Raw genomic sequence first — 19,430 nt, forward strand, 5'->3', positions numbered from 1 at the left:
CCTGCTTCTCGGATTCCCAGGTGTTTTGGACATGAATCCCCATCTGCCTCCATCAGCAGAAGGAGCGAGAACTGGAGAAGCGCCTGTGGGGAGTAGGGATGGGCCAGGTCTGAAAGGACGCACACCAGGTCCTCTCCTGCTCCATTAGCAGCAGCATGGTCCTGTGACCACAGAGAGGCTGGGAAGTCCCCTCCCAAGAGGGGAGACCAGTTAAAGTTACCAGCAACAGTGAGTGCTCAGTTCAATTTATTTCAATTTCAAATATTTATTGACTCTTTACCACATGCCAAGCTCTGTGCGAACAGCAGCCTGAGACTTGACTGAGCAGCATCTTGGTCTGGGAGAAACTCTGAATCCACAGCACAGAAGACCTGTTGGGAAGTGCCTGCCATCCCAGGAGAAAGGATGAAGAAAACGTCTTCTGGAAGTTCACAGAGTGATTCTAGATTGGAAGGTGCCTGGAGATGATAGGATTTGGACTCCACTTGCAGAGAAGAACAGGATACCAGTGGGGGAAGCTGGAACTGGAGCTTAGAAGCAGGGCCTATAAGTACAAGGTGGCATAAGGAATATTGATATTGAATTCATTAAATCCATACATTCTAAAGTTATCAATGGATGGAATAATTACTCATTATATGAAGTGAAAAAGATATCAGGAAGATGAATTCATCCCATATTTTGGAAAGCTATATGAATTTAGATGAAATCACACAGATATGTTGAGTGAAAGATTTCTAATTTTCAAACTGTTTTATTGTTAATATAAAAAGAAAAGTGCCACAAACTGCTCTGCTTGGATAGACTGACTTCTCCACAACAGACACTCAGAGCTGGGGTGTAGACAAGTGAACCCAGCATGTCCCCAACCTCTCCCTGCAGGTCCCCTGAGGCAGCGACCTCTTGTCTAGTCTCCCTTGGGGACCCAGCGCCTGACTCAGGGGCTCAGTCAACACTCCCTGAAATACTACACTAGGGAAGTGGCCTCTTGTGTCCTAGTCAAGATAGTGATTTCCTCTAGAACACACCACCGAAACACTGAATCTCACAGAAATGGGTTTGCTCTGACACCGGGACTGTGATGGTGGCAAGTGTGAGTTGTTGGCTCTTTTACTGACAAAGCCAAGGAGCCCTGCAGCACTCATGCTATTTCTCACAAGGCCACCAGAGGGCGGTGTGCAGCTGCTTATGACAAACCAGCCCCATCCAAACATCCTTTCCAAGTTAGCCTTGTCAGAACATGTCAGAACATGTTTCACAAAGTTAGAGGATTTCTTTAAAGTACATTGATTTGCTTTCTGTCTTTAATCTCATTTGGACCCTAGTGGAAGTCCACTGTAAGTAACAAATATAAGGTGAGCCACTGACAGAAGAAGCCCCAGACACTTATGTGTCCAATCCCCCATTTGTCCACCTCTGTCCAGTACTCTCTCCCTCTCTTCAGTTCAGTTCAGTCGCTCAGTCGTGTCCGACTCTTTGCAACCCTATGAACTACTGCACGCCAGGCCTCCCTGTCCATCACCAACTCCCGGAGTTTACTCAAACTCGAGTCCATTGAGTTTGGTGATGCCATCCAACCATGACTACTGGAAAAAGCACAGCCTTGACTAGGCAGACATTTGTTGGCAAAGTAATGTCTCTATTTTTAATATGCTGTCTAGATTGGTCATAACTCTTCTTCCAAGGAGTAAGCGTCTTTTAATTTCATGGCTGCAGTCACCATCTGCAGTGATTTTGGAGCCCCCCAAAATAAAATCTGGCACTGTTTCCACTGTTTCCCCATCTATTTGCCATGAAGTGATGGGACTGGATGCCATGATCTTCGTTTTCTGAATGTTGAGCTGTAAGCCAACCTTTTCACTCTCCTCTTTCACTTTCATCAAGAGGCTCTTTAGCTCTTCTTCACTTTCTGCCATATATGTGGTGTCATCTGCATATCTGAGGTTATTGATATTTCTCCCAGCATTCCTGATTCCAGCTTGTGATTCATCCAGCCCAGCATTTCTCATGATGTACTCTGCATATAAGTTAAATAAGCAGGGTGACAATATAGAGCCTTTTTGTGCTCCTTTTCCTATTTGGAACCAGTCTGTTGTTCCACATCAAGTTCTAACTGTTGCTTCCTGACCTGCATACAGGATTCTCAAGAGGCAGGTCAGGTGGTCTGGTATTCCCATCTCTCTCCTGACTTGCAAAGAGTCGGACACAACAGTGCAACTGAACAGAACTGAACTGAGTCTGAAGACTGTCTTTACCACTGAACCACCAGGAAAGTCCAATCTATAGGCCTATGGACTATTAATTCCTTGCCTCATCTGTTATTTGCTTTACTTTCTTGAAAGATTTTGTTGAAGAAATCAGCTTGTTAGTACCACTATCTGAATTTTACTCATTTAAGCCTCATGATACTCTTACTTCTCTGTATTTTGCTCTTGTTAAACAAGAGACTTGGGAAGATTCAGATCACACTAGGTTTTTAAAAATTACTCTAGCCCAAGTGCATAAGATTAATAGCAGTTTATAGAACTATCATATCATTTTACACTTCTTTATAACATGGTAATTTACTTCTGTTCCTCTTGCAGGGTATCAGGTCTTTTAGATCATCATTAGAGAAAGATTGACATTCACCAAGCATGCTCACTTCAAAGAAAACACATATGTTTATGTCATCAAGATTAACATTCATCGATCAAGAAAAACAGCACCATAAAGATCGGTTCAGTCATTCAGCTGCTCAGTCATGTCCACCTCTTTGTGACCCCATGGACTGCAGCATGCTAGGTTTCCCTGTCCATCACCAACTCCTGGAGGTGGTCAAACTCATGTCCATCAAGTTGGTGATGCCATCCAACCATCTCATCCTCTGTCGTTCCCTTCTCCTCCTGCCTTCAATCTTTCTCAGCATCAGGGTCTTTTCCAATGAGTCAGTTCTTCACATCAGGTGGCCAAAGTATTGGAGTTTCAACTTCAGCATCAGTCCTTCCAGTGAATATTCAGGACTGATTTCCTTTAGGATAGACAGGCTGGATCTCCTTGCAGTCCAAGGGACTCTCAAGAGTCTTCTCCAACACCACAGCGCAAAAGCATCAATTCTTCACCACTCAGCTTTCCTTATGGCCCAACTCTCACATCCATACATGAATCCTGGAAAAACCATAGCTTTGACTAGACAGACCTTTGTTGGTAAAGCTGTGTCTCTGCCTTTTAATATGCTGTCTAGGTTGTTCATAGCTTTTCTTCCAAGGAGCAAGTGTCTTTTAATTTCATGGCTACAGTCACCCTTTGCAGTGACTTTGGAGTCAAAGGAAATAAGGTCTGTCACTGTTTCCATTGTTTCCCATCTATTTGCCATGAAGTGATGGGACCAGATGCCATGATCTTAGTTTTTTGAGTTTTTTTTTTTTCCCATGTTACTTTATTTATTTATTTTTTCATTTATTTTTATTAGTTGGAGGCTAATTACTTTACAATATTGTAGTGGGTTTTGTCATACATTGACAGGAATCAGCCACGGATTTACATGTATTCCCCATCTCGATCTCCCCTCCCACCTCCCTCTCTACCCGATCCCTCTGGGTCTTCCCAGTGCACCAGCCCCGAGCACTTGTCTCATGCATCCAACCTGGGCTGGTGATCTGTTTCACCATAGATAACATACATGTTTCGATGCTGTTCTCTCGAAACATCCCACCCTCGCCTTCTCCCACAGAGTCCAAAAGTCTGTTCTGTACATCTGTGTCTCTTTTTCTGTTTTGCATATAGGGTTATTATTACCATCTTTCTAAATTCCATATATATGTGTTAGTGTGCTGTAATGTTCTTTATCTTTCTGGCTTCCTTCACTCTGTATAATGGGCTCCAGTTTCATCCATCTCATTAGAACTGATTCAAATGCATTCTTTTTAATGGCTGAGTAATATTCCATGGTGTATATGTACCACAGCTTTCTTATCCATTCGTCTGCTGATGGGCATCTAGGTTGCTTCCTTGTCCTGGCTATTATAAACAGTGCTGCGATGAACATTGGGGTGACCGTGTCTCTTTCAGATCTGGTTTCCTCGGTGTGTATGCCCAGAAGTGGGATTGCTGGGCCATATGGCAGTTCTATTTCCAGTTTTTAAAGAAATCTCCACACTGTTCTCCATAGCGGCTATACTAGTTTGCATTCCCACCAACAGGGTAAGAGGGTTCCCTTTTCTCCACACCCTCTCCAGCATTTATTGCTTGTAGACTTTTGGATAGCAGCCATCCTGACTGGCGTGTAATGGTACCTCACTGTGGTTTTTATTTGCATTTCTCTGATAATGAGTGATGTTGAGCATCTTTTCATTGAATGTTGAGTTTTAAGCCAGCTAGTCATCAGACTAGCTTGATACATTTGTGAATGCAAGCCCTGAAAATAAAAATAACCTCAAGGAAAGTGACTTTGAAGGTCACTGGGATTTAGAATGTTGAGTTTTAAGCCAGCTAGTCATCAGACTAGCTTGATACATTTGTGAATGCAAGCCCTGAAAATAAAAATAACCTCAGGGAAAGTGACTTTGAAGGTCACTGGGATTTAATTACAGAACTTGTACAGGACTGGGGAAACAGGCTCTTGGAGGGCACAAACAAAACCTTGTGCACACCAGGACCCAGGAGAAAGGAACAATGTCTCCACTAGAGACTGAGCCAGACTTGCCTGTGAGTGTTAGGGAGTCTTTGACGGAGGCATGGGTCAGCAGTGGCCTGCCTTGGGGTCAGGGGCACTTGACTGCAACAGGCCTGAGAGGCGTGGCATGCTGGCATAAGTCCTTTTGGAGGAGGTCGCTGTTACCCCTACAATAGTTTGGCTTCAGGTCTAAGTACAGGAAGAGAACACGGGCCCACCCATCAGCAGAAAACTGGATTAAAGACTTACTGAGCATGGCCTTGCCCATAAGCACAAGATGGGCAAAACTTTCCCCCCAGCCAATCAAATCCTTCCCACAGCCTGTCCCTCACATCAGGAAACTTGCACAAGCCTCTTATTCTCATCCATCACAGGGCAGACAGAATCAAAACCACAATCACAGAAAACTAACCAAACTGATCACATGGACGACAATCTAATTTCATTCTAACTCAGTGAAACTATGAGCCATGCCATGTAGGGCCATCCAAGATGAACAGGTCATGGTGGAGAGTTCTGACAAAACGTGGTCCACTGGAGGACAGAATGGCAAACCACTTCATTATTCTTGCCTTGAGAACCCCATGAACAGTATGAAAAAGCAAAAATATATGACACAGAAAGGTGAACCTCTAGGTTGGTAGGTGTCCAATATGCTACTGGAGAAGAGTGGAGAAATAGCTCCAGAAGGAATGAAGAGGCGGAGCCAAAGTGGAAACAATGCCCCTTTGTGGCTGGTGGTGAAAATAAAGTCTAACGCTGTCAAGAATGATATTGCATAGGAACCTGGAATGTTAGGTCCATGAATCAAGGTACATTGGGAGTGATCAAACAGGAGATGGCAAGAGTGAACATCGACATTTTAGGAATCAGTGAACTATTCAGAACTGGAATGGGCGAATTTAATTCAGATACCATTATATCTACTACTGTGGGTGAGAATCTCTTAGAAAAATGGAGCAACGCGCATCGTCAACAAAAGAGTCCAAAATGCAGAACTTGGGTGCAATCTCAAAAATGACAGAATGATCTCCATTCATTTCCAAGGCAAACCATTCAATAACACAGTTATCCAAGTCTATGCCCCAAACACTAATGCCAAAGAAGCTGAAGTTGAACAGCTCTATGAAGACCTACAAGATCCTCTAGAACTAATGCCAAAGAAGGGTGCCCTTTTCATCATAGGTTACTGGAATGCAAAAGTAGAAGTCAAGAAATACCTTGAGTAACAGGCAAGTTTGGCCCCGAAATACAAAATGAAGCAGGATAAAGGCGAACAGAGTTTTGCCAAGAGAACATACTGGTCACAGCAAACTCCATCTACCAACAACACAAGAAATGACTCTAGACATGGACATCACCAGATGATAGATAGTGAAATCAGATTGATTATATTTTTTGCAGCCAAAGATGGAGAAGCTCAATGCAGTCAACAAAAACAAGAACGGGAGCTGACTGTGGCTCAGATCATGAACTCCTTATTGCCAAGTTCAGACTTAACTTGAAGAAAGCAGGGCAAACCACTAGGCCATTCAGGTATGACCTAAATCAAATCCCTTATGATTATACAGTGGAAGTGATAAATAGATTGAAGGGATTAGATCTGATAGAGTGCCTGAAAAACTATGAACAGAGTTTCATGAAAGTGTACAAAGGTGCTGGTCAAAACCACCCCGCAGAAAAAGAAATGCAAAAAGGGAAAATGGTTGTCTGACAAGGCCTGACAAATAGCTGAGAAAAGAAGAGAAGTGAAAGGCAAAGGAGAAAAGGAAAGATATACCATCTTAGAATAGAATTCCAAAGAATAGTAAGGAGAGATAAGAAAGCCTTGCTAAATGATCAGTGCAAGGAAATAGAGGAAAACAATAGAACGGGAAAGATAGAGATCTCTACAAGAAAATTAGAGATACCAAAGGAACATTTTATGTAAAGATGGGCACAATAAAGGACAGAAACAGTATGGACCTAACAGAAGCAGAAGATATTAAGAAGAGGTGGCAAGAATACTTCCAGAAGAACTATACAGAAATGATCTTAATGACCCGGATAACTACGATGGTGTGATCACTCACGTAGAGCCAGACATCCTGGAGGATGAAGTCAAGTGGGTCTTAGGAAGCACCACTATAAACAAAGCCAGTGGAGGTGATGGGATTCCAGCCGAGCTATTTCAAATCATAAAAACTGATGCTGTCAAAGTGCTGTAGTCAATATGCCAGCAAATTTGGAAAACTCAGCAGTGGCCACAGGACTGGGAAAGGTCAGTTATCATTCCAATCCCAAAGAAAGGCAATGTCAAAGAATCTTCAAAGTACCACACAATTGCACTCATTTCACAGGCTAGCAAAATTACACTCCAAATCCTTCAAGCTATGCTTTAGCAGTATGTGAACTGAGAACTTTCAGTTGTTTAAGCTGGATTTAGAAAAGACAGAGGAACCAGAGATCAAATTGCCAATATCCATTGGAACTTTGAAAAAGCAAGAGAATTCCAGAAAAACATCTACTTCTGCTTTATTGACTATGCCAATGCCTTTGACTGTGTGGATTACAACAAGCTGTAAAAATTCCTAAAGAGATGGGAATACCAGACCACCTGACCTGCCTCCTGGCAAATCTGTACGCAGGTCAAGAAGCAACAGTTAGAACTGGATATGGAACAACTGACTGGTTCCAAATTGGGAAAGGAGTATGTCAAGGCTGTATATTGTGACTCTGTTTATTTAACTTATGTGCAGAATACCTCATGTGAAATACCTGGCTAGATGAAGCACAAGCTGGAATCAAGATTGCTGGGAGAAACCTCAGATAGGCAGATGACACCACCCTAAAGGCAGAAAGCGAAGAGGAACTAAAGAGCATCTTGAGGAAGGTGAAAAAGTAGAGTGAAGAAGCTGGCTTAAAACTCAGCGTTCAGAAAACTCAGATCATGTCATCCGGGTCTATCACTTCATGGCAAATAGATGGGAAAATAATGGAAACAGTCAGAGACTTTATTTTTCAGGGTCTCCAAAATCACGACAGATGGTGACTGCAGCCATGAAATTAAAAGACGCTTGCTCCTTGGAAGGAAAGTTACGACCAACCTAGACAGCATATTAAAAAGCAGAGTCACTACTTTGCCAACAAAGGGACATCTAGTCAAAGCTACGGTTTTTCCAGGATTCATGTATGGATGTGAGAATTGGACTATAAAGAAAGCTGAGTTTGAAAAATTGATGCTTTTGAACTGTGGTGTTGGAGAAGACTCTTGAGAGTCCCTTGGACAGCAAGGACATCAAACCAGCCAATCTTAAAGGAAATCAACCCCGAATTTTTACTGGAAAGACTGATGTTGAAGGTGAAGCTTCAATACTTTGACCAGTTGATTTGAAGAACGAACTCATTGGAAAAGCCCCTGCTGCTGGGAAAGATTGAAGGCAGGAGTTGAAGAGGATGACAGAGGATGAGATGGTTGGGTGGCATCACTGACTCAATGGACATGAGTTTGAACAAACTTCAGGCAATAGTGAGGGAGAGGGAAGCCTGGCGTGCTGCCGTCTATGGGGTAACAAAGAGTCGGACAACGACAAGAGGGTTATCACCAATAAGCTAGGCGTATGATTTTGGCCATGTCATTTAATTCCTCTCATTTGTGAATAAAGAGATACAAGTAGACATTTTTAGTGTGATTGTCATGATCAGTATTGAATATTTATAGTAGGTTGAAAGGTAGATGAAGACTATGACAAATAGACTGATAGGTAGATAGATGGACAGATGAATAGCAGTGGCAAATGTTGGAACTGAATTCAGATTTGTCTGACATTGTGATGAAACTAGTAGAACGTCTCTTAATGATACTTATAAACTGAAGTTACCTGTGATTCAAGACAGAAAGGGCAATTTGTTGCTTGCAGTCTGCATTGTAAAGCTGCCACCAGTATTCACAAACACTTTCAGTTTATATTTAAACATTTCTCCCAGGAAACTGTCAAAGAAGATCATATTAGAGTATTTTGTCCATTTAATATAAATGTATAATAGCTTTAAGGTGGTAGGTCAGAAATGAAAGAGGATGATCAATGTTTAATCATTACAAACTTAAGTCATTGCCCTTTAAACTTCCAGTCACACAGACCAAGTAAAGCAGAGGACTCCTACAGTTTTGCATCTGGTGCTTTCTCTTTATTCATGTTTATCCTAACTGTACAACACTTTATGTGGAATTACTGAAATGATAGCTTATTGTGACATTTCACGTGCACATTTTCCTGGAGACAGAATGAATGATAGAACAAAATGAGGATGAAAAACACAAATGAAAGGTGATAAAAACAGCAACAATAAACTGTCTTTTTAGGGACCTTTAGAAGTTTGAACATCATCTGAGAACAATAATTATTCTCAGTGTGCCTTCAAACTTCCAAATTTCTTTGTTCTTCTGAAAGGAACTTAGTTAACATTAGTTTTGTTGTTCAGTTGCTCAGTCCTGTTCAACTCTGCAACGCCATGCACTGCAGCATGCCAGGCGTCCCTGTCCTTCACCATCTCCAGGAGCTTGCTGAAACTCATGTCCATTGAATCAGTTTTGCTATCCAATCATCTCATCTTCAGTTTTCCCCTTCTCCTCCTGCCTTCAACCTTTCCCAGCAGCAGGGTCTTTTCTAATAAGTTGGCTCTTTGCATCAGGTGGCCAAAGAAATGGAACTTCAGTTTCGGCATTAGTCCTTCTAATGAATATTCAGGACTGATTTCCTTTAGGATAGACTGGTTTGATCTCCATGCAGTCCTAGGGACTCTCAAGAGTCTTCTCCAACACCACAGGTCAAAAGCATTATTCCTTTGTTGCTCAGCTTTCTTTATAATGCAACTCTCACATCCATACATGACTACTGGAAAAACCATAGCTTTGACTAGACGGATCTTTGTTGGCAAAGTAATGCCTCTGCTTTTTAATATGCTGTCTAGGTTGGTCATGGCTTTTCTTCCAAGGAGCAAGCATCTTCTAATTTCATGGCTTCAGTCACCATCTGCAGAGATTTTGGAGCCCAAGAAAATAAAGTCTCTCACTGTTTCCACTGTTTTCCCATCTATTTGCCATGAAGTGATGACCAGATGCCATGATCTTAGTTTTCTGAATGTTGAGTTTTAAGCCAACTTTTTCACTCTCCCTTTTCACCTTCCTCAAGAGGCTTTTTAGTTCTTCGATTTCTGCCATAAGGGTGGTGTCATCTGCATATCTGAGGTTATTGATATTTCTCCTGGCAATCTTGATTCCAGCTTGTGCTTCATCCAGCCTGGCATTTCACATGATGTACTCTGCATATAAGTTAAATAAGCAGGGTAGCAATATATAGCCTTGACGTACTCCTTTCCCAATTTGGAACTAGTCTGTTGTTCCATGTCCAGTTCTAACTGTTGCTTCTTCACCTGCATATAGGTTTTGCAGGAGGTAGGTCAGGTGGTCTGGTATTCCCATCTCTTGAAGAATATTCCTCAGTTTGTTGTGATCTACACAGTCAAAGGGTTTAGTGTAGTCAATGAAGCAGATGTTTTTCTTGAACGCTCTTGCTTTTTCTATCCAGTGGATATTGGCAATTTGATCTCTGATTCCTCTGCCTTTTCTAAATCCAGCTGGAACATCTAGAAGTTCTTGGTTCACATACTGTTGAAGCCTAGCTTGGAGAATTTTGAGCATAATCTTGACAGTGTGTGAAATGAGTGCAATTTTGCGGTAGTTTGAAGATTCTTTGGCATTGCCCTTCTTTGGGACTGGAATGAAAATGGACTTTTTCCAGTCCTATGGCCACTGCCGAGTTTTCCAAATTTGCCAGCATACGGAGTGCAACACTTTAACGGCATCATCTTTTAAGATTTGAAATAGCTCAGCTGGAATTCCATCTCCTCCACTAGTTTTGTTCATAATGATGCTTCCTGAGGCCCACTTGACATCACCCTCCAGGATGTCTGGCTCTAAGTCAGTGATCACACCGTCGTGGTTAGATGAATCTTTAAGATCTGTTTTGTAGAGTTCTTCAGTATATTCTCGACACTTCTTAATAATCTTCTCATTAATGTTATTAATGAGATTTAATATTAATGAATCTTACACTATTTTCTAGAATTCTTTTGTGTCAATCTGAATGGCAGCTTTCTCATTTTGAGATATAACATTTTAATGACATATATGCTCTAACCATTTTGAATGCTTCCTTCAGAAATGTTGCATTTGCAATTCTTTCCCTTAGAACAATCTTTCTGGATTACCTGGTATCTAGTGTCTTACCATCATTTGAGACTTTATTGACTGCTAGTACTTAATACAGGTTGCTCTCCTGTTTCCCTGGTTTGCTATTTCAAAGTATCAAAAACTATCGATACTTAAAAAAAAAAAACACAAAACTGGTGTGAATATTGGCCTTTCAAGTTTTTCATGCTTAAGCAAAATTCAGAAAATGGTGTTCTAATTTTAATATATGCCTTGCACAAATATTGCTCTGTTGTTTTCCCTACTGTAAAAATGAGCTGCTTCTTTGAGGAAAATAATAGGCTTGTGGTCATATCTCAAAATGCTAATAAAGGTCATTTTTCTTAAAAAGAACTATCTTCTATGATGACACGGGAAGTAATCAACAAGCATTTCTGCTACGTTCCAAAGTCCTATGTCCCAAGGAAAATCATTTGTATGAGCTGAACTACCCTCTTTTTCATGGAATGCAAGTTTTATTTGAAAGAAGGAATGACACTGGAAGATCTATAAAACTTAGTGAAACAATGAATTACTTGTTAAAAATCTTACATTAGTACAAGTGATATCCAGTGGGCAAAATAGGCTGATGGATTTTAATGTAACAGAATAGGAAATAGTGATATTGTTTCAGGTCCACTGAGAAAATAACTTTTAAGAAACTATTACTTGCCTAGTTTTAGCTTTGTATCAAAGATAAACATCCACAAATAACAGGAAAGGTTATTAAAAATATTACTCCTACATTGTATGGTCCTTTTTATTTTCATAGATTTCAATCAAAATAACGGATTCAATGCAAAAGCTAACATAGAATCCAGTGAGACAGACAAGGAAAAGACTTGCCAAAATATAAATGAAAAACTTCCACTGTTCCCACTATAGAGTTTGGAGAAATAGTATTTGGGGAAATAGTTATTTTCATATAAAAATCATGGGTTATTAACATTATTCTATATAAGTTAGTTAAATTTTTTTAAACTGTTATTTCTACTACGGAAAATATCAATAGAAGTAACCACATAAAATTATCCTTGGGGTCCTCACTAATTTGTAGGACTGTATAAATATCCTGACCAAAATGTTCTGAAAATATCTGACTACACAGTCGCTGGGCCAGGACTCAGGGACAGTGTGACTGCAGAGTTCTCGGAGCAAGAGAGGAGGGATCAGGGCAAAGTCCCAGGTACCGGATGTGGTTCTCAGGATCTCAGCGTCTCAGAGTCAAGGGCCTCGTTTGGGGCGGGGGCTGTCTGTGTTGGGATCCCTAGTCTCCTCGAGTTTCACTTTCTCTTCGCAAACTGTGTTGTGCCTTTCTGCCCGGACACTCGTGTCGCGGCCCTAGTTCTCACTCCCATTGGGTGTCTGGTTTCTAGAAGCCAATCAGCGGCCCCGCGGTTCCAGGTATAAAGTCTCCACCGGTACCCCACCCCCACAACCACCCTCCGCCGGGACTCAGCTTCTCCCCAGACCCAGAGGATACGGAGACCCGGAGGATACCGGTCATGGGGCCGCGAGCCCTCCTGCTGCTCTCGGGGGTTCTGGTCCTGAACGAGACCTGGGCCGGTGAGTGCGGGTCGGAAGGGAAAGGCCTCTGCGGGGAGGGGCGAGGGGACCGCCCGTGGATGGGGGGGAGAGGGGCAGGACCCCCAGAGAAGGAGCCACCCCGCCGCCCTCGCTAGACCCGTCCTGGCCCACCTGGTCCCGCCCTGTCCCTCCCCTGCTCCCCGCCCCCTTTTCTCTCCCCCAAGAAGTCCCGGTCCTTCTCCGACCTTGTCGGGCTCACTTGCCCCTACCCCCCTCCCACTCCCGGCCCCATCACCTCTGACTCGGGACCCGCGCCAGGAGGAATGTCGGGCCGGGTCTCACCCCTCCCCGCCCCCAGGCTCCCACTCCCTGAACTATTTCTGCACCGCCGTGTCCCGGCCCGGCCTCGGGGAGCCCCGTTTCTTTGCCGTCGGCTACGTGGACGACACGCAGTTCGCGCGGTTCGACAGCGACGCCCCGAATCCGAGAGTGGAGCCGCGAGCGCCGTGGATAGAGCAGGAGGGGCCGGAATACTGGAAAGAGATTACACAAGATGCCGAGGAAACTCAACGGGGAATGCGATCAGGCTTGAACACCTTGCGCGGCTACTACAAGCAGAGCGAGGCCGGTGAGCTACGCGGGCCCGGGTCCATGTCACGACGCCCATCCCCAGGGACTGGGTAGGGTTGCCTCGAGTCTCTGGGTCCGAGGGTCACCCCGACACTGCGGGATCCTCACCGCCCTCCTCGGGAGGAGCCAGGGGCGGAGATGGGGACGGGGACTTGACCCGGTTCCATTTTCAGTTCGGGTTTAATCACCGCTGGTGATCGGGGCGGGTCAGAGTCTCATAGCTACCAGTTTCGGTTTGGCTGCGACGTGGGACCGGACGGGCGCCTCCTCCGCGGGTTCTGGCAGACCGCTTACGATGGCAGAGATTACATCGCCCTGAACGAAGACCTGCGCTCCTGGACCGCGGCGGACGCGGTGGCTCAGATCACCAAGCGCAAGTGGGAAATCTACGGTGAGGCAGAGCGCCAACGGAACTACATGGAGGTCAAGTGCGTGCGGTGGCTCCTCAGCCACCTGGAGAACGGGAAGGACACGCTGCTGCGCGCAGGTATGAGGGGCACCGGGCCTCCCTGATCTCCTCTCAGCTGGAGCCGGCTTTCCACGAGGAGAGGAAAATGGGGTCCTTCTGGGAACACCGCCCCAACTTCTTGTCTGGAGATGGGGGAATGCCCCTAGGTTTTCATATTCTGTAGAAGACAGTGACACACCAGTGGCCCCACTTCTCTGAAGGACAGTTAAAGCATTCAGTGTTTTTGGAGAAGCAGAAAAGCATCCCTGAAATAACTGGTCAGTGGTGCCCTTTGACCCTGACTGCCATCTTGTGAACCATGACTTTCTCTCTCAAGGCCTGTTCTCACCCTGAGAACATCTTAAGGAGACCAGACTTCAGCTTTTCTGAGATATTCAGCCTCCACCCAAATCAGGACCATTAATTACTCTGTATTTTCCCCTTACATGGAGTCTCCTATGTTGGCACTCACCCTGACTCCAGAACTTTCCAAGAACTAGGAGTTTTTCCCAGTCCCCGGAGTCCGGGCTGGTGTCTGGTGTTTGTGCTCCTTCTTTTCAAACCCATGATCTCGTCCATTCTCAGCATGGTCACATGGTACTAGCTTCAGTGGCCCATTAAATGTGAATTTTCTGATTCTTCCTCTTCAGACCCTCCACAGACACGTGTGACCCGTCACCGCATCTCTGATCATGAGGTCACCCTGAGGTGCTGGGCCCTGGCCTTCTACCCTGAGGAGATCTCACTGACCTGGCAGCGTGACGGGGAGGACCAAACTCAGGACTTGGAGCTTGTGGAGACCAGGCCTTCAGGGGATGGAACCTTCCAGAAGTGGGCAGCCCTGGTGGTGCCTTCTGGAGAGGAGCAGAGATACACTTGCCATGTGCAGCACGAGGGGCTACAGGAGCCCCTCACCCTGAGATGGGGTAAGGAGGGGGTCAGAGCTTCCTCTCAGATAAAGCAGGAGCCTTTCTGGACACGTTCAGCAAGATCAGGACTGAAGCCTGAAGTCTGGGCCCCTTCCCTTTCTTTCACAGAACCTCCTCAGCCCTCCATCCCCATCATGGGCATCATTGTTGGCCTGGTTCTCCTGTTTGCTGTGGTGACTGGAGCTGTGATTTGGAGGAAGAAGCGCTCAGGTAGAGAAAGGAGGGAGGGATCTGAGTTTTCTTGTCTCACTGGGCAGGTTTCTGGTCCAGGTGGAAGTTTGCCTGCCTCGTTACTGTCAAGTAGTCTCCACACACACGTGGAATCTGAGCTGATGCTAAGACTGACCCTTTTGTGAAGTACATGTGAAAATGAGAGACAAATTTTTCATCTTCATAATTCCAGTTGGGGGCCTGTTTCTCAGCATTTGAAGGTCAGAAGGGAATGTCCCTGCTGAGGACAGACCTCCAGGAGGGCAGGTGGTCCAGTCCCCCCACTTCTCCTTCCTTCATGTTCCTGAACCTGTCCTAGATTTTTGGTCACAGTTTTGAGAAGTTCTTTGTCATCCAGGACTAGGGAGTTCCTCTAGAGTCTCATGACTCAGTCTGCTCCCTGGTCTCTCATGTGATACTTTCCTCTCACAGGTGAAAACGGAGGGGGCTACACCCAGACTGCAAGTAAGTACAGAGGGTGTGTGATTCCTGAGACCCTTGTGAGGGTGCAGACAGGAGGCCATGGGGGACTCACCCTCCTCAAAGTGCTTTCTCTAGTTTCTCTCCTGTGGGTTCTGACCACATCCTGGTCTTGTTCTCCTCCAGGCAGTGACGGTGCCCAGGGCTCTGATGTGTCTCTCACGGTTCCTAAAGGTGAGACCAGGAGAGTCTAGATTGGGAGAGGAGTTGGAGCAGAGGGGACACACTGGGTGGTGGGGATCTTTGAGTGGGACATGTGAGCATGTGGGGTCTGTGGAGAATGTGAGCCCTACATGACCGACCTGAACTGGTTCCTGATTCTTTTCTCTCACAGTGTGAGACAGCTGCCTGTGGGGACTGAGTGATGCTCGGTCCTGCTTTGTGACGTCAGATCCCAGGACCCCTCTTTCTGCAGCTGCATCTGAGTGTGTCTGTGCTCCGATCAGCATAACAAGAAGAGGTGGGGAGACTGCTGACCTCTTCCAATCCAAACTCCTGGATTTATAAAGCAGTGCCTGATAGTCACCACAGGTTAGAATATGCGACCTGTCAGCCTGGGATCTTTTCTGAAGAGAAAATACCATTATGTGTAGAGTGCAGACTGGTCTCTGTGGGAGGGAGGGGTGATCAGCTCTTGTGGGGAAAGTACAGGCAGCACTGATGACAGTGTGAATGGATGTTGTGCTGTAGCTGCCACAAGAGAGCAAGTGGCCTGAGTTCACATTAATGAAGATGGAATACAGAGGCGTGTACACTGATCATTCCTTCATCTGATATTTGTTGTGTGCCAGGTGATGCTCTATTTTTGCATCTGTGAAACCTCAGTAAACTAAAAACAGACACACTTTGTTGGCCCCGTGCCCTATGTTCTGATGAGTGGGAGCAGAGTGAGCCTAATAAGTGAGGAAAGTGTCTGCCTAAGGATTGGCAAGTTCTTTGATGAAGGTGACCGAGAATATAAGTGCATGGGTACAAGGAATGTGGCTGTTTTACTAGAGTGGTCAGTGTAGGCCTCGTTGAGGAGATGATATTGGAGTAAAGATGTGAAGGACATGAAAGAATGTCCACAAGGATGTCTGGGGGAAGTTCTCTCCAGGCAGAGGAGCCTCTAGTGCAAATGCAGGAGGGCAGGAGAGTGTCTGTGTTCAAGGAAGAGCCAGGAGGCAGGTGTGGCTGGAGGAACGAGGAATTGAGATGAGATCCAGTGTCTGGCCAGATCATGTGGGCCTCCAGCATATTGGAAGGTGTCTGATGTCTGTGAAAGATGTGGACTCATAAGATGGTTTGAATAGAAGATGACCTGGTGTGACTGCTTACTAGAAGTGTCAGTCTAACTGCTGTGCAGAATCAGGAGGTGAAGGGTGAGTGATGCAGTAGAGGAGCCTGTAGGATTAGTGTTGGGATCCAGGGTGGGGATGCTGGTGCTCTCTGCACCCTCATTAAATCTAGACAGTCGGGAGTAGAGCCTGAGAATCTGCATTTGTAATAAGGTTGGTGCTGATGCTGCTGGTCTCCAGATCACACTTTTAGTAGCAAGAATGTGCATAGACCAGGATTCCCAAATGCTGTGTATCAGCCTCACACACAGAGGTTGTTAAATGGGCGGTCCCTTGGTCTTCTCCTAATACTTGGCTTAAGAAGGTGGTTCTGGGGAGAGACTGAGCATTTCGTAAGAAGCCCCACAAGCAATTCTGATGATCTGCCAGTTTGGGGACCACTAAGGTATATGAGAGCAAGTGGCCAGAGTGGGTCTTAAATCCACATATAAAGCGTTTTTTTCTTCAAAAAGAAAAGGGAATACCTATATTGTCAATTATGAGGTGTGATGTTGAGAAATAATGTAGTTCTTACTCCACCTGAAGACTTAGGCAGTGGTTCAAAGTTCAGCGTGAAAAATCCTTGCTCTCTGAAACCATTCTCCAGGTTGAGTTCTCCTCACTCATCCTTGGAGCTAACCATGGGATCCAAAGTTAGACAAACAGTACTATATATATATGGCTCCACCGGAACAGGACCCACAGTGTCCACTCCAGGCCAGATACCACAAAGGAACTTTCGCCCCCGCTGGGGCACAGTGTCACTGTTCACACAGTGAGCCCCTCGTGCTGGACGTGGACCCCGCGCTGAGGACGGCTATCACTGAGGCTCCTGACAACTGGGTGTGGTGTGACTCCCACTCTCGACACCCTTGTCAGATGCATCCTGCATAGTTTCAGCTTCTCTGTGTCACAATGGCCTGAGTAGAGTCTGACATGTGGTCACCTGAGTGCTGGGACCTCAGCTTCATGCTGTGTGCTCTAGCAAGAATATTTGGGAAAGTGGGTTTTCTTCTTTAATGGAGGAAGGTGGTCTCTGCCTCCTACCAAGACTCTTTCAGTTGGGAATTCTCCTAATCTGGAAATGCTCCTAATCAGGTGAAGGGGAGAGAGGGATGGACAAGAATGTCAAATTTCAATTGTTAGAGCAAAGATCTGGAACTGGAACTTAATCTGGTACAATGCAGGCACTCGGATTTGGCTGAAAGAACAAGTGACTAATAATGACATCCAGGGTAGAGATCTGCTTGCTTACTTGTTTGTTTTGTTTTCATTGGAGTGTAATTGATGTACAATGCTGTGTCACTTTCTGCTGGACAATAAAGTGAATCAGGTCTCTATATATCCAGTCTTTTAAATTCTTTCCCCATTTACACCATTAGAGAGTGCTGGGTAGAGTTCCCTGTGCTATGCAGTATCCACAGCACTTTAAAATGCTGCCCAGATGGTGGTGGAGGGAGATCCTAGGAGGATGGCTCTGCTCCAGATGCAGAAGAATCCTGACCAGGTGGGAGCATGTCAGAAGGGTTCAGGACGACATTTCCAAAAAAGGAAAAACTGATGGAATATCCAAAGTATCCACACTTATTGATAGAGTCATGCAAACAGAGCAGTCATTAGAGCTGAATTCATGAGAGCTTCATAGAACATACTCAGCAAAAACAGAGCCTCATCAAGAGGCTCTTTAGTTCTTCTTCACTTTCTGCCATTAAAGTGGTATCATCTCCTTATCTGAGGTTGTTGATATTTATTTCTCCTGGCAATCTTCATTCCAACTTCTGATTCATCCAGCCTTGCATTTTGCCTGATGTATTTTGCATATAAGTTAAATAAGCAGGGTGACAATGTACAGCCTTATTATACTCCTTTCCCAATTTTAAACCAGTCCGAAGTTCCGAGTATGGTTCTACCTGTCGCTTCTTGACCTGCATGCAGGTTTTCAGGAGACAAGTAAGGTGGTCTGGTATTCCCATCTCTTTAAGACTATTCTGCAGTTTGTTGTGATCCACACAGTCAAAGCCTTTAGCATAGTCAATAAAGCAGAAGTAGATGTTTTTGTGGAATTCCTTGCTTTCCCTGTGATCCAACAAATGCTGTCAATATGATCTCTGCTTCCTCTGCCTTCTCTAAACCCAGCTTGTACATCTGGAAGCTCTCAGTTCACATACTGCTGACGCCTAGCTTGAGGAATGTTGAGCATGATTGTGCTAGCATGTGAAATGAGTACAATTGTACGGTAGTTTAAATATTCTTTGGCATTTCCCTTCTTAGGGATTGGAATGAAAACTGACCTTTTCCAGTCCTTTGGTTCGCTTCATTTCCTCATATATAGAAAAGCATTAAATCCTTTCACTGTGAGATCACCTCCTTGTGAGTAGCAGAAAACCTTTGGAAGATAAGCTTGATTGCACTGAACTCCCCCCTTCACCAAAATCATATATACTGACCTTCCCTCCCTACCTCTGTGGAGCTGTTTCTCAGAGCTATCTGAGGTGCTGTCTCCCAGGCTGCAGTCCTCATTTTGCCCCAAAGAAAACTTAACTCACAAGTCTTCAGTTGAGCATCTTTTTAGTTGACAAGTGTATTAGTCATAGAAAAGAAAAACCTGAATGAACTAAGTGTGATCAATATATAAATAAAGTGGGAAACTGAAGGAATAGGAAGAGTGAAAGAAAGCAATGACTGTTAACTATTGCATCAGCCCCTGTGTGATGCGACAGACAGTGCTGTGACAGAAAAATCAAGCAGAGTTCTAATAAGGCATCGTGTTTAGAGACTTGGAAATAAAAGCCAAAAGAATCAGCTAAAAATTATTCAAAGTGGTCACATGGTTAAGCAGAAATTGAGAAGAATCAGGATTATAAGAGTCTGTATCATGAGAAATCATGCACAGATATTTGACTTCTTAATGTACAGCCAGTTGCGCCTTTGATTAAATAATCACACAAGAAAATGAATGAGGATGCTTAATGAAAGCTGAGTACAACAAATGACACTTGAGAGTTTA

The 19,430-nt window shown here is 44.6% G+C and overlaps 2 protein-coding genes across 22 annotated transcripts in view; one reads left to right on the top strand and one right to left on the bottom strand.

Annotated features, from left to right (window-relative positions):
- Nucleotides 1-19,430, top strand: part of LOC122697304 (BOLA class I histocompatibility antigen, alpha chain BL3-7-like) — a 210,274-nt gene that overhangs the window by 94,393 nt on the left and 96,451 nt on the right. For 3 of the 18 annotated variants that reach the window (XM_043907960.1, XM_043907967.1, XM_043907977.1), the window contains exon 7: nt 15,234-15,281. The exons of 5 other annotated variants lie outside the window; for them this stretch is intronic. In XM_043907960.1, the coding sequence (XP_043763895.1) occupies nt 15,234-15,281 (48 nt within the window). Of the gene's footprint in view, nt 1-12,289; nt 12,450-12,768; nt 13,039-13,251; nt 13,528-14,138; nt 14,415-14,525; nt 14,628-15,059; nt 15,093-15,233; nt 15,282-15,441; nt 17,769-19,430 lie in introns of those variants that run through there. 10 more of the 18 variants (XM_043907971.1, XM_043907972.1, XM_043907962.1 and 7 more) reach the window with 7 other exon arrangements.
- The window catches only part of LOC122697302 (MHC class I polypeptide-related sequence B-like), a 183,139-nt gene that overhangs the window by 56,757 nt on the left and 106,952 nt on the right, over nt 1-19,430 (bottom strand). The window lies entirely within an intron of this gene.

The sequence above is a fragment of the Cervus elaphus genome, chromosome 7 (genome assembly GCF_910594005.1).
Source record: "Cervus elaphus chromosome 7, mCerEla1.1, whole genome shotgun sequence".
Lineage (NCBI taxonomy): Eukaryota > Metazoa > Chordata > Mammalia > Artiodactyla > Cervidae > Cervus > Cervus elaphus.